This window comes from Schistocerca cancellata, chromosome 3, assembly GCF_023864275.1.
Source record: "Schistocerca cancellata isolate TAMUIC-IGC-003103 chromosome 3, iqSchCanc2.1, whole genome shotgun sequence".
Classification (NCBI taxonomy): Eukaryota; Metazoa; Arthropoda; class Insecta; order Orthoptera; family Acrididae; genus Schistocerca; species Schistocerca cancellata.
In genome coordinates, this window is record NC_064628.1 from 495,230,216 (window position 1) to 495,244,780 (window position 14,565).

The 14,565-nt window shown below is 42.6% G+C and overlaps 1 protein-coding gene across 4 annotated transcripts in view; it reads left to right on the forward strand.

Moving 5' to 3' along the window:
* LOC126175265 (uncharacterized) overlaps window positions 1-14,565 on the forward strand; it is a 247,585-nt gene that overhangs the window by 179,248 nt on the left and 53,772 nt on the right. For all 4 annotated transcript variants that reach the window (XM_049921911.1, XM_049921910.1, XM_049921913.1 and 1 more), the window contains one exon: window positions 10,572-10,699. In XM_049921911.1, coding sequence (XP_049777868.1) covers window positions 10,572-10,699 — 128 coding nt within the window. The remainder of the gene's footprint in view (window positions 1-10,571; window positions 10,700-14,565) is intronic.

Genomic DNA, 14,565 nt, shown 5'->3' on the forward strand with positions numbered 1-14,565 from the left:
TGTCCATGATGTAAGAGTTCCAAGACGTGAGGGCATAAGGTAGTCGGGATGATAACAGGGTGGGTATTGCTTCTGCATCCAGCAGGATGCGGAGGCAGATCAGAGACAACAGACAAAATTAGAGACAACAGACAAAAGACGAATGAGATGAGCTCAGGCCTGGTTCCAGCAGATTTTGAAAAATAAATAGGCCGCCCTTGTAGTACATAGTGTGTGACAAATTGTAAGATAGGGTCAGGGCCCTTGTTTGCAGCGATGTGAGTAGCAGTAATGTGCAACCCATCCAAGGTGCTTTGTCATTCTGTATCATTGTGGAAACAAGAGATCTACTGGTCAAATAATAGGTGTGGGTTTGAGAGTAGACAATAGCGCATCTGTGTTTGCGCAGTAGGCTTGTACTTAATGGTGTAATTGTAGGAACTGAGGAAAAGAGCTCGATGGTGGAGCCTTTGAGCCTTCCACATTGGAAGCCAAAAGTGTGGCCTGAAGAGTGCTACCAGTGGCTTGCGGTCAGAAATGAGAGTAAAGTTGGTTGCAAAGAGGTACACATGGAATTTTTTAATGACAAAGATGATCACCGGAGAATCTTTCGTGACCTTTGAGTAGCTTCTTTGAGCAGGCAACAGTGTCTTGGATTTATAGGTGATTGGTTGCTAAGTGCCTTCATCATTAATGTACACCAGCACTGTACCAGTGCCATAGGGGGAAGAGTCAGCAGCTGTACATTATGGAGAAAAGGGCATAAGGCTGGGCGCCAAGTGTAACATGTTCTTCAGCTCTTGGAAAGCATGCTCACGGGCAGCCAACCACTGAAATTGAATGCCCTTTTTTCGCATTTGGTAAAGTTGGTGCATAATGTGTGTTTCTTGTGGGAGAAACTTAGAATAATAATTCACTATACCCAAAAAGGCCTGAAGCTCTTCTAGGTTTTGGGGATGTGGGAGAGAGTCGACAGCCAAAATGTTGCGGTAAATTCCATCTTTGTTGACCAAGTGTCCAAGTTATTCCATTTGCTCCTGAAAAAACTGCCATTTCTATAGGCTGCACTTGAGCCCTGCATCACACGACGTAGCATAGTTAAGTCATCCAGGTAATTGGTACAAGCTGGGATGGAGATGGTTAACTGTTACAGGTATCTCTTGAAGATTGCTGGAACACAAGAAATCCCAAAGGGCAAATGTTTGCATTTCTACAAGCCAAGGGGTGTATCGAGGACCATAAAGAGTTGCAATTTTTCATCTGGTGAGATCCGTAAATAAGCATTGGCAATGTCGAGAAAAATATCCACTGCTGACAAGCTTTGTGAGATCATCTCCAGACATGGTATTGGGTGGATTTCCACATGTGCCTGGCCATTGATGGTTGACCCTAAATCTCCAAAGAGTCAGAAGGAATCCTTTTGGTTCCTTAACCACTACCAGGCCTGTGGCCCAGGCAATTGTTTTGGCAGGTTCAATTACGCTGGCTTCATTCATGTGATCTAGTTTGAGTTTAACAGCTGTCCGTAGGGAGCCTGAGGTCAGCAACACTGAAAACTATGTTGGTGTTGTTGTTGTAATACAATAACCGTTAAAGGATATTGTTTTCTTTTAATTTTCTTTTAGAGTGAGTACAAAGTAACCAGTCATGGAAAATGCCTTAATGCAGCCAGGGTTAAAGCTCTGTCTTAGTTGATAGCATCTTGAGCTGTGAATGAGAAAGGTAGCAGGTTCAGGTCTTCCTCCTTCCATCCTCCCCTCCCACTAAAAAATTCTGGATCTTTATTGTTAATTTAATAAAAGTACTACGTGCAGTAGTCAATTTTATTTATTAAAAAAATGTCTTGTGACTAGGGCCTCCTGTCAGGTAGACCATTTTCCTGCTGCAAGCCTTTCGATTTGACACCTCTTCGGTGACTTGCGTGTCGACGGGAATGAAATGATGATGATAAGGACAACACAACAACCAGTCCCTGAGCAGAGAAAATCTCCGACCCATCCGGGAATTGAACCCGGGTCCGTAGGATTGACATTCTGTCATACTGACCACTCAGCTTCCGGAGCCGGACAGTTTTATTTATTGTAATTAATGTATTTGCTGACTTTTGTTGCAAAGGCCCAACAATTGATAATGTGTCCCAGTGACCAAAAATTTTAACATAACTGCCAGTCTGTGTCAGAAAGTAAACTCAAGTTAGTTCTACACAGTGAAAGTTTCTGCTGTTCTTTGTAATATATATATATATATAAATATAATAGAGGGAAACATTCCACGTGGGAAAAATATATTTAAAAAGAAAGATGATGAGACTTACCAAACAAAAGCGCTGGCAGGTCGATAGACACACAAACAAACACAAACATACACACAAAAATCAAGCTTTCGCAACAAACTGTTGCCTCATTCCCTCTTTCCTGATGAGGCAACAGTTTGTTGCGAAAGCTTGATTTTTGTGTGTATGTTTGTGTTTGTTTGTGTTTGGTAAGTCTCATCATCTTTCTTTTTAAATATATATATATATATATATATATATATATATATATATATATATATATATATATATATATATATATATATATATATATATATATGTCTGCTTGTGTCTGTATATGTGTGGATGGATGTGTGTGTGTGTGTGTGTGTGTGTGTGCGCGAGTGTATACCCGTCCTTTTTTCCCCCTAAGGTAAGTCTTTCCGCTCCCGGGACTGGAATGACTCCTTACCCTCTCCCTTAAAACCCACATCCTTTCGTCTTTCCCTCTCCTTCCCTCTTTCCTGATGAGGCAACAGTTTGTTGCGAAAGCTTGAATTTTGTGTGTATGTTTGTGTTCGTTTGTGTGTCTGTCGACCTGCCAGCACTTTCATTTGGTAAGTCACATCATCTTTGTTTTTAGGTATATTTTTCCTACGTGGAATGTTTCCTTCTATTATAACTATATATAAGGTATATGTGTGGATGGATATGTGTGTGTGTGTGTGCGAGTATATACCCGTCCTTTTTTCCCCCTAAGGTAAGTCTTTCCGCTCCCGGGACTGGAATGACTCCTTACCCTCTCCCTTAAAACCCACATCCTTTCGTCTTTCCCTCTCCTTCCCTCTTTCCTGATGAGGCAAACAGTTTGTTGCGAAAGCTTGAATTTTGTGTGTATGTTTGTGTTCGTTTGTGTGTCTGTCGACCTGCCAGCACTTTCATTTGGTAAGTCACATCATCTTTGTTTTTAGGTATATTTTTCCTACGTGGAATGTTTCCTTCTATTATAACTATATATAAGGTATATGTGTGGATGGATATGTGTGTGTGTGTGCGCGAGTATATACCCGTCCTTTTTTCCCCCTAAGGTAAGTCTTTCCGCTCCCGGGACTGGAATGACTCCTTACCCTCTCCCTTAAAACCCACATCCTTTCGTCTTTCCCTCTCCTTCCCTCTTTCCTGATGAGGCAACAGTTTGTTGCGAAAGCTTGAATTTTGTGTGTATGTTTGTGTTCGTTTGTGTGTCTGTCGACCTGCCAGCACTTTCATTTGGTAAGTCACATCATCTTTGTTTTTAAGTATATTTTTCCTTCATGGAATGTTTCCTTCTATTATAACCATATATATATATATATATATATATATATATATATATATATATATATATATATATATATATATATATATATATATATACAAGACAGACAAACGAACACAAACATACACACAAAATTCAAGCTTTCGCAACAAACTGTTGCCTCATCAGGAAAGAGGGAAGGAGAGGGAAAGACGAAAGGATGTGGGTTTTAAGGGAGAGGGTAAGGAGTCATTCCAGTCCCGGGAGCGGAAAGACTTACCTTAGGGGGAAAAAGGGACGGGTATACACTCGCACACACACACATATCCATCCACACATATACAGACACAAGCAGACATATTTAAAGACAAAGAGTTTGGGCAGAGATGTCAGTCGAGGCAGGAGTGCAGAGGCAAAGATGTTGTTGAATGACAGGTGAGGTATGAGTGGCGGCAACTTGAAATTAGCGGAGATTGAGGCCTGGTGGATAACGGGAAGAGAGGATATATTGAAGAGAAAGTTCCCATCTCCGGAGTTCGGATAGGTTGGTGTTGGTGGGAAGTATCCAGATAACCCGGACAGTGTAACACTGCGCCAAGATGTGCTGGCCGTGCACCAAGGCATGTTTAGCCACAGGGTGATCCTCATTACCAACAAACACTGTCTGCCTGTGTCCATTCATGCGAATGGACAGTTTGTTGCTGGTCATTCCCACATAGAATGCATCACAGTGTATGCAGGTCAGTTGGTAGATCACGTGAGTGCTTTCACATGTGGCTCTGCCTTTGATTGTGTACACCTTCCGGGTTACAGGACTGGAGTAGGTGGTGGTGGGAGGGTGCATGGGACTGGTTTTACACCGGGGGCGGTTACAAGGGTAGGAGCCAGAGGGTAGGGAAGGTAGGGTAGTTACGGGATGCAAAAGCTGTTTTCAGGTTGTTGGTGTAATGGTTCAAGGATTCCAGACTGGAGCAGATTCGTTTGCCATGAAGACCTAGGCTGTAGGGAAGGGACCGTTTGATGTGGAATGGGTGGCAGCTGTCATAATGGAGGTACTGTTGCTTGTTGGTGGGTTTGATGTGGACGGACGTGTGAAGCTGGCCATTGGACAGGTGGAGGTCAACGTCAAGGAAAGTGGCATGGGATTTAGAGTAGGACCAGGTGAATCTGATGGAACCAAAGGAGTTGAGATTGGAGAGGAAATTCTGGAGTTCTTCTTCACTGTGAGTCCAGATCATGAAAATGTCATCAATAAATCTGTACCAAACTTTGGGTTGGAAGGCCTGGGTAACCAAGAAGGTTTCCTCTAAGCGACCCATGAATAGGTTGGCATACGAGGGGGCCATCCTGGTACCCATGGCTGTTCCCTTTAATTGTTGGTATGTCTGGCCTTCAAAAGTGAAGAAGTTGTGGGTCAGGATGAAGCTGGCTAAGGTAATGAGGAAAGAGGTTTTAGGTAGGGCGGCAGGTGATCGGCGTGAAAGGAAGTGCTCCATCGCAGCGAGGCCCTGGACATGCGGAATATTTGTGTATAAGGAAGTGGCATCAATGGTTACAAGGATGATTTCCGGGGGTAACAGACTGGGTAGGGATTCCAGGCGTTCGAGAAAGTGGTTGGTGTCTTTGATGAAGGATGGGAGACTGCATGTAATGGGTTGAAGGTGTTGATCTACGTAGGCAGAGATGCGTTCTGTGGGGGCTTGGTAACCAGCTACAATGGGACGGCCGGGATGATTGGGTTTGTGAATTTTGGGAAGAAGGTAGAAGGTAGTGGTGCGGGGTGTTGGTGGGATCAGGAGGTTGATGGAGTCAGGTGAAAGGTTTTGTAGGGGGCCTAAGGTTCTGAGGATTCCTTGAAGCTCTGCCTGGACATCAGGAATGGGATTACCTTGGCAAACTTTGTATGTAGTGTTGTCTGGAAGCTGACGCAGTCCCTCAGCCACATACTCCCGACGATCAAGTACCACAGTCGTGGAACCCTTGTCCGCCGGAAGAATGACGATGGATTGGTCAGCCTTCGGATCACGGATAGCCTGGGCTTCAGCAGTGGTGATGTTGGGAGTAGGATTAAGGTTTTTTAAGAAGGATTGAGAGGCAAGGCTGGAAGTCAGAAATTCCTGGAAGGTTAGGAGAGGGTGATTTTGAGGAAGAGGAGGTGGGTCCCGCTGTGACGGAGGACGGAACTGTTCCAGGCATGGTTCAATTTGGATAGTGTCTTGGGGAGTTGGATCATTAGGAGTATACCTGTCCTTTTTTCCCCCTAAGGTAAGTCTTTCCGCTCCCGGGATTGGAATTACTCCTTACCCTCTCCCTTAAAACCCACATCCTTTTGTCTTTCCCTTTCCTTCCCTCTTTCCTGACGAGGCAACCGTTGGTTGCGAAAGCTAGAATTTTGTGTGTATGTTTGTATTCGTTTGTGTCTATCGACCTGCCAGCGCTTTTGTTTGGTAAGTCTCATCATCTTTCTTTTAAGATATATTTTTCCCACATGAAATGTTTCCCTCTATACCTAAAAACAAAGATGATGTGACTTACCAAATGAAAGTGCTGGCAGGTCGACAGACACACAAACGAACACAAACATACACACAAAATCCAAGCTTTCGCAACAAACTGTTGCCTCATCAGGAAAGAGGGAAGGAGAGGGAAAGACGAAAGGATGTGGGTTTTAAGGGAGAGGGTAAAGAGTCATTCCAGTCCCGGGAGCGGAAAGACTTACCTTAGGGGGAAAAAAGGACGGGTATACACTCGCACACACACACATATCCATCCACACATATACAGACACAAGCAGACATATTTAAAGACAAAGAGTTTGGGCAGAGATGTCAGTCGAGGCAGAAGTGCAGAGGCAAAGATGTTGATGAATGACAGGTGAGGTATGAGTGGCGGAAATTTGAAATTAGCGGAGATTGAGGCCTGGTGGATAACGGGAAGAGAGGATATATTGAAGAGCAAGTTCCCATCTCCGGAGTTCAGATAGGTTGGTGTTAGTAGGAAGTATCCAGATAACCCGGACGGTGTAACACTGCGCCAAGATGTGCTGGTCGTGCACCAAGGCATGTTTAGCCACAGGGTGATCCTCATTACCAACAAACACGGTCCCTTCTCTACAGCCTAGGTCTTCGTGGCAAACGAATCTGCTCCAGTCCAGAATCCCTGAAGCATTACACCAACAACCTGACAACAGCTTTCGCATCCCGCAACTACCCTCCCGACCTGGTACAGAAGCAAATAACCAGAGCCACTTCCTCATCCTCTCAAACCCAGAACCTCTCACAGAAGAACCACAAAAGTGCCCCACTTGTAACAGGATACTTTCCGGGACTGGATCAGATTCTGAATGTGGCTCTCCAGCAGGGATACGACTTCCTCAAATCCTGCCCTGAAATGAGATCCATCCTTCATGAAATCCTCCCCACTCCACCAAGAGTGTCTTTCCGCCGTCCACCTAACCTTCGTAACCTCTTAGTTCATCCCTATGAAATCCCCAAACCACCTTCCCTACCCTCTGGCTCCTACCCTTGTAACCGCCCCCGGTGTAAAACCTGTCCCATGCACCCTCCCACCACCACCTACTCCAGTCCTGTAACCCGGAAGGTGTACACAATCAAAGGCAGAGCCACGTGTGAAAGCACCCACGTGATCTACCAACTGACCTGCCTACACTGTGATGCATTCTATGTGGGAATGACCAGCAACGAACTGTCCATTCGCATGAATGGACACAGGCAGACAGTGTTTGTTGGTAATGAGGATCACCCTGTGGCTAAACATGCCTTGGTGCACGACCAGCACATCTTGGCGCAGTGTTACACCGTCCGGGTTATCTGGATACTTCCTACTAACACCAACCTATCCGAACTCCGGAGATGGGAACTTGCTCTTCAATATATCCTCTCTTCCCGTTATCCACCAGGCCTCAATCTCCGCTAATTTCAAATTTCCGCCACTCATACCTCACCTGTCATTCATCAACATCTTTGCCTCTGCACTTCTGCCTCGACTGACATCTCTGCCCAAACTCTTTGTCTTTAAATATGTCTGCTTGTGTCTGTATATGTGTGGATGGATATGTGTGTGTGTGTGCGAGTGTATACCCGTCCTTTTTTCCCCCTAAGGTAAGTCTTTCCGCTCCCGGGACTGGAATGACTCCTTACCCTCTCCCTTAAAACCCACATCCTTTCGTCTTTCCCTCTCCTTCCCTCTTTCCTGATGAGGCAACAGTTTGTTGCGAAAGCTTGGATTTTGTGTGTATGTTTGTGTTCATTTGTGTGTCTGTCGACCTGCCAGCACTTTCATTTGGTAAGTCACATCATCTTTGTTTTTAGGTATATTTTTCCTTCGTGGAATGTTTCCTTCTATTATAAATATATATATATATAATGGGAAACATTCCACGTGGGAAAAATATATTTAAAAAGAAAGATGAAGAGATTACTCCTTGAACATCATGTAAGATTTAAATGAGAGTGAAAAGCCAAGTGCTTTGAATGTAACAGAGATGGGAGAGGAAGGTGAAAACTGGACAAGTAAGAAAATGAAAGATGTACAAAACTAAAATGGATTGAAGGAAGGAGTAATTACTGTGAAGAAATGCTGATACGGAAGAAATTAACGTAAATTAAGCCCAGGTGGGTGGCAAGAACCGAGGTCTTGGTGTAGTGCTAGTTTCCACCTGTGGAATTGTGAGAAACTGGTGCCTGTGGGAATAATCCAGATGGCATGTGTGGTGAAACAGGCACTAAGGTCACAATTGTCATGTTCTAGAGCATGCTGTACAACAGCACATTGTGTGTTGCCAGTATACAGTCTCTGCCTATGTTCATTCATCCTAACATAATTTGGTGGTAGTCATGCTGATGTAAAAGGCTGAATAGTGTTTACATAACAACTGGTATATGGCATGTGTCGTTTCAAAGGTGGCTCTCCCTTTCATAGTATATGTTTTGCCAGTTACTGGGATGGTACAGGCCGTGGTAGGAGGGTGCATAGGGCAAGACTTGCATCAAGGACGGTCTCAGCAGTAGGAGCCATAGTGTAGAGAGATGGGGTGCAGAAGGAACATAGGGCCTGACAAGAGTGTTGCAGAGAGTGGGAGGGCAAAGAAAAGCTATGCTAGTTGTGGTGGGCAAAATCTCAGACAGAATGGATCTCATTTGAGGGCATGATTTTAGGAAGTCATGGCCTTGTCAAAGTAGCTGACTAATACACTCCAGACCAGGATGATACTGAGTGACAAGTGGTGTGGTCCAAAGTAATTTATTGGAGGGACCAGCAGTACCAGGACTGGATTGATGGCCCAGGAAATCTGCTTTTGAACCAGGCTGGTGGGGTAATTACATCCAGTGAAGGCTGAGGTGAGAATGGCCAACTCCCGCCACACACCCTACTTGTCAACATTGATGCCACCTCCCTCTACACCAACATTCCATGTGTACATGGTCTGTCTGCTGCTAACATTATCTCAACCAGTGTGATTACAAACCTATTACTTCCTTTCTGCTCACTTTGATCACCTTTATACTTACGAACAACTACTTTACTTATGAGAGGCAGGCATACAAACAAATCGAGCGTATGGCTGTGGGAACCAGGATGGCTCCAATCTATGCCAACATTTTCATGGATCACTTGGACAGGCTTCCCTGGGATCCGTAAGTCGTCAGCCCATGGTTCGTTTTAGGTATGTTGACATCATCATTCTCATACAAACTCGTGAGGCTGACCTATTGAAATTTTTGGGATCTCTACATACATGCTCCCAATTATGTTTCATGTGGTCTGATTCCAAATCTCATGCCGCTTTCCTTGATGTTGACCTCATCTTTTCTGAGGGTCAGCGAAACACTTCTGTTTATGTTAAAACTATTAACAAGTAACAGTACTTACATTTTGACAGCTGCCATCCATTTTGTGTCAAACATTCCCTACTGTACAGGCTTGGCATTCGAAGCAAACATACTTGTTTAGAAGCAGACTCTTTACAACAGTACACCATGATTTTCACCTTGTCCTTCACTGTACAGGTGTGTCATCACACACAATCCTTATACTGCTGCCACCCTCCCCCCCCCCCCCCCCCCCAAGAAAACTTAGGAGTACACCTCTTGTTACTCAATAGTATTCTGGTAATCAATGTATTAATCAACAAGGCTATGATTTCCTACAGTCACGCCCTTAAATAAGATCCAGTCTGCCTCACTTGTTGCTCACGTAGACAGAGGATGTATACTGGTAACACCCAATATTCAATTGCAGAGCGTGCTCTACAACATGATAGTCATGAGCTTGGTATTTGTTCCACCACAGGTGCCATCTGGATTCCCCCTCTGACAAGGGTTTCTCAGAATTCTGCAGGTGGGAATGGGCGTTACATACGCTTGATTCTTGACAGCAATCTGGCCTAAATTTACGTGTTGTTGTTGTTGTTGTTGTTGTTGTTGTTGTTTTTTTTTTTTTTTTTTGACAGCATTTCGTTTCAGCAACTATTAACTTTATTTCTGCCCTTTTGTTTTTCTATTTCTTTTTATTTAGAAACTAGCTATTTACCCCCCCCCTCCTGTCTGCCTTAGTTGTCTGTTTTTATTGATGCTTATACGATGTTTTTTCAATAACCCCTTTCTTGCTTATTACTGTAGCTTCTGCCGTTAATTTGGTACCAGCACCAACAGTGAGTCTTTACTTTTGATCCCATCCAGTAAGTCTTCCCTGATCTGGGGGTTCTGGGCAACTTCTCTGTAACAGACCCCATTTCCTAAACCTCACCAGTGCTTTTCCTTCATCACTCTTCATTCCCCCCCTCCCCCTTTCTGCTAGGAGAAGTAGCCACTGCCTCTGAAAGCTTGCGATTTCCGCGTCTTTTATGTGTGTTTTCTCCTGCTCCCACATGGTGAGTGAATTTTCTTAACTATCCAATTGTATTTTTGAACATTGATTATTTTCATTGATATAGGCTGTTCTGACAGGATTACCACACTTAGTAATTTGGTACCAAGATTTTTGAAATTAATGTTCTGTGATTATTTTGTAATTGTGTTACAGGTATGAAAAGTGAAAGCATAGGCCAGTTTCTTTGTGTTTTGAAGCCTAATTGGTTGTCGATGCTTGTTGGTCAGAAGTTATTGGAGAAACTTCAAGGACCACTGCGTGGATCAGTGATAGATACAGTGGTGAGTTCTGCAACAGACTGTTTGATAGATTTTTTTAGTAGAAGTTTAGTATGAATACCAAGACAGAGGACACCAAGTTTGTATGTGTTCAGAGTGGGATAATGTACATGGCAAACTGGATGTATGCTGAATAACAGAAAACTTTCAGATGACACAAGATGACAACCTAATTTCTGCACACAGTGTGTGGAATGTGTAGGCAGATAGATATATAACATTGCGTACATAAAACAAGACAGATGTGGATGACACCAACTGTTTGAATACCCAAGAACATTTCAAAAAGATTTTATATATGTAAAAACATTTGAAATTCCTATCACCAAAAACATGCTGAAACAGTCTGTCAGACATAATGGGTAACACTTTTTCAGAATGTGTGCAATCTCAGGTCAAAACACACATGAACATTACTAAAGACAACAGATGTTCTTTGCCATTAATGAACAGTACATGGACCACACTGCAGTAGAATTGTTTTTTGTATCACAACAATCTCTTGTGCAATATATGAGTGTCAGACATGTTAATGAAAACCTTTGAGGCTAATGCAGATAAAATAAAAATGTTGGCCAACTGAGCAACAACAGTGACAAGTGGACACATACGGTCTTAAAAAATTGATCTCAAGATTCTTCTTTCCAACAAGAAGGTGGAAAAGAAAAGAAATACATGAAGTAAAATAAATAAATATCCTCTCTTCCTCGTTGTTTCTTTCGTGGTGGTGGTGTCTTCAGTCCAAAGACTGATTTGATGCAGCTCTCCATGCTACTCTATCCTATGCAGGCCTTTTCATCTCTGAATAACTACTGCAACCTACATCCTCTTGAATCTGCTTCTTTATTCATCTCTTGGTCTTCCTCTACAACTTACCCCCCCCCCCCCCCCCCCCACACACACACACACACACATTTCTCTTCAATACTGAATTGATGATCCTGTGACATGTGAATGTGTCCTATCAAACAAGCCCTTCTTTTAGTCAAGTTATTCCAGAAATTTTTCTCTCCAATTCTGTAGAGTACTTGCTCAGCACTTGCTCATTGGTTACATGATATACCTATCTAATCTTCATCATTCTCCTACATCACCACATTTCACACACTCCTATTCTCCATGTATCACTTACATACATGGCTACACTCCATATAAATACATCCAGTAAAGACTTGCTCACACTTACATCTATATTCGATGTTAACAAATTTCACTTCTTCGGAAAAATAAAGTCTGCATTTTATGTCCTCTCTGCTTCAGCCATCATCAGTTATTTTACTACCCAGAAAAAACATCTACTACATTTAGTATCTCGTTTCCTATTCGAATTCCCTCAACATCACCTGATTTAATTTCACTATATTCTGCTACTTTTATTTTTGTCTTGTTGATATTCCTTTTGTGTCCTTACAAGGCACTGTCTATTTCGTTCAACTGCTCTTCAAAGCCCTTTGCTGTCTATGACAGACTTACAGTCTCACTGACAAGCTTTTATCTCTTCTGCCTTCAATTTAATTCCTTCTCCAAATTTTTATTTGGTTTCCTTTACTGCTTGCTCAGTGTACAGACAAAATAACATTGAGAATAGGCTACAACTCTGTGTCACTCCTTTCTCACCCAGTGCTCCCCTTTCAAACCGCTAGACTATAATAACTGCCAGGTGGTTTGTGTACAAATTGTATATATCTTTTGCTCCCTATATTTTACCCCTGTTACATTCAGAATTTCAAAAGAGAGTATTCAGGTTGACATTTTGAAAAGCTTTCTCCAATTCTACAAATACTATAGTTTTGAATTTCCTTAGCCTGTCATCCAAGATAAGTTGTAGGGTCACCATTGTCTCACTTGCTCCTCCATTTCTCCGGAATCCAAGCTGATCTTTCCCGAGGTCACCTCCAACTAGTTTCTCAATTCTTTGGTAAACAATTTGTGTTAGTATTTTGCAGCCATGACTTCTTAAACTGATAGTTCTGTGACGTTCACACCTATAAGCACCTGCTTTCCTTGGAATTGCAGTTATTACAGTCTGCAACTACTGAAAATGAACCACACATTTCTTTGGCTTCTCAACAGATACCCATCTGTTGGAGCTATTTTTAAGTTAAATTAATTTGATAGTTGGAATTTCTAAGATTATCATACCTGAATTTCAAGTGGGGGCAGGAAGGAGGGATATTAATGGTAGAGGTTTCTGATATGGCGCAGATTTGGTGAGCACCTCACGAAGGTCAGTCCTCGTTGGCTGTGTTTGGGTTCAGCAAACATGGCTTCACTAAGCTGGTGGCAGCAAGTGTGAACTGTAACTGTGTTTTGATCATGAATGGGCAACCACTGTGCAGCAGTGGATCCTTGCGTGTTGAAGGGCGTGAAGATCTTTGCTTAACTGTCCTGATCATAAGGCACTTCAAATGTGTAAGGTTTACCCAGACAAGTAGGGGTCTGTTTGGGTGGACTCTTACTTTCATAGTTGCTCACGAGACTTCTACAGAGGTTAAGATTGATAGAAAAAACCGCTCCTAGTAAATAGGGTGGATGACTTGGTGAGCACAACAGTCCCAGAAAAAGAGAGACAGGAATACAGTAATGCAACACAGTTCAAATTCCAGAAATTGATTTTAATTCTGATGTGATAAGATGAAAGTTTTGAAATCTGTCATCCTTTTCTATCCAGAAAACAATGTCTGGAATGGCTGGAAACCTGAAATCAGTGAAAAAGTTCAAAAATCAAACTTTGCTAGCAGAGTCCTCTACCTTGTAACTGACAACATTAAATGCCAGATGTCTTGGGGGGTGGAAAATTGTGACAGGCTGCACAATACTCTTTTAATTACAGCAAAGGAGTTTGTTATGCAAGGGTATCATTGCGATGTAAATATATGAACTGAAAGAAGAATGGGTAAGTGAAAGTGTCATCGATGTAGGGAAATATTATCAAGAGAATTAATGGTGTGCTCTTGAAAACAGCAGCTTTTACTTGAACTTTGACGCCTGAGCTCCCAGCTTACACGAAAGCAGGGTTCTTATGCCTAAAGTGCGACCCTGCATACACAGGCTGTTAAAAGTGCTTTAAGCATCAGGAATGTGGACGTTACATGTAAGGGACAGGCAAACTGCAGAAATTGTGAAGCAGCTGATATTCAAAGAACCCTATGCCCACTCTGCTGCCCTGTCTTAGCTGTCATGTCATCTAGAATTGGAATGGGGATGAAAGAAAACTCAAAAATATAAAGAACGCCAAATAAGTACCTCACAGTGATGCTAAGATGATAATCAAGGCACAAAGCCGCCTGTCTTTGCAACATTGTTTATCATAATGGTAAAGAATCATCCAGCAATAATAAATGTAGTAACGTGGGTACAGATAATTGATGCAAACTAGAGTGCATGTACATGCAAGTGTAATTCTAAAAGCACACCAATATCAAAGCAGGTAATGTCCTCCAGACAGTCAAACCTACCTGGAGTTACCATTAGTGGACAGTCTACCATAGAAATAAAAACATTCGGTTCAAAAGCAACAACAAGAGGAAAGAGTTAAAACAATCAGACCACCTTAGTTAGTTGTATTTGATGAACCAGATTACATAAATTCAGAAGATATGAACATTGAAACCAAAAGGTCTCTCACCCACACCACTTAATATCAGAAATTCCCCAGCCCTGTAAAGAGAAATGGGAAAGGCAGAGAAGGACCTTCCCACTATATTTCAGTGTATCATCAATGAGTTCAGGACGCACTTGAAGAAATTGAGGCTTCTCATACAGGAAAAACTTCTCTTCCTATGCCTACAAGAGACATATTTTAAAGATACTTATACTTTTTTTACTTGGAGACTATAGCCCCATGAAAAAGGCCTTTCTGGTGACAG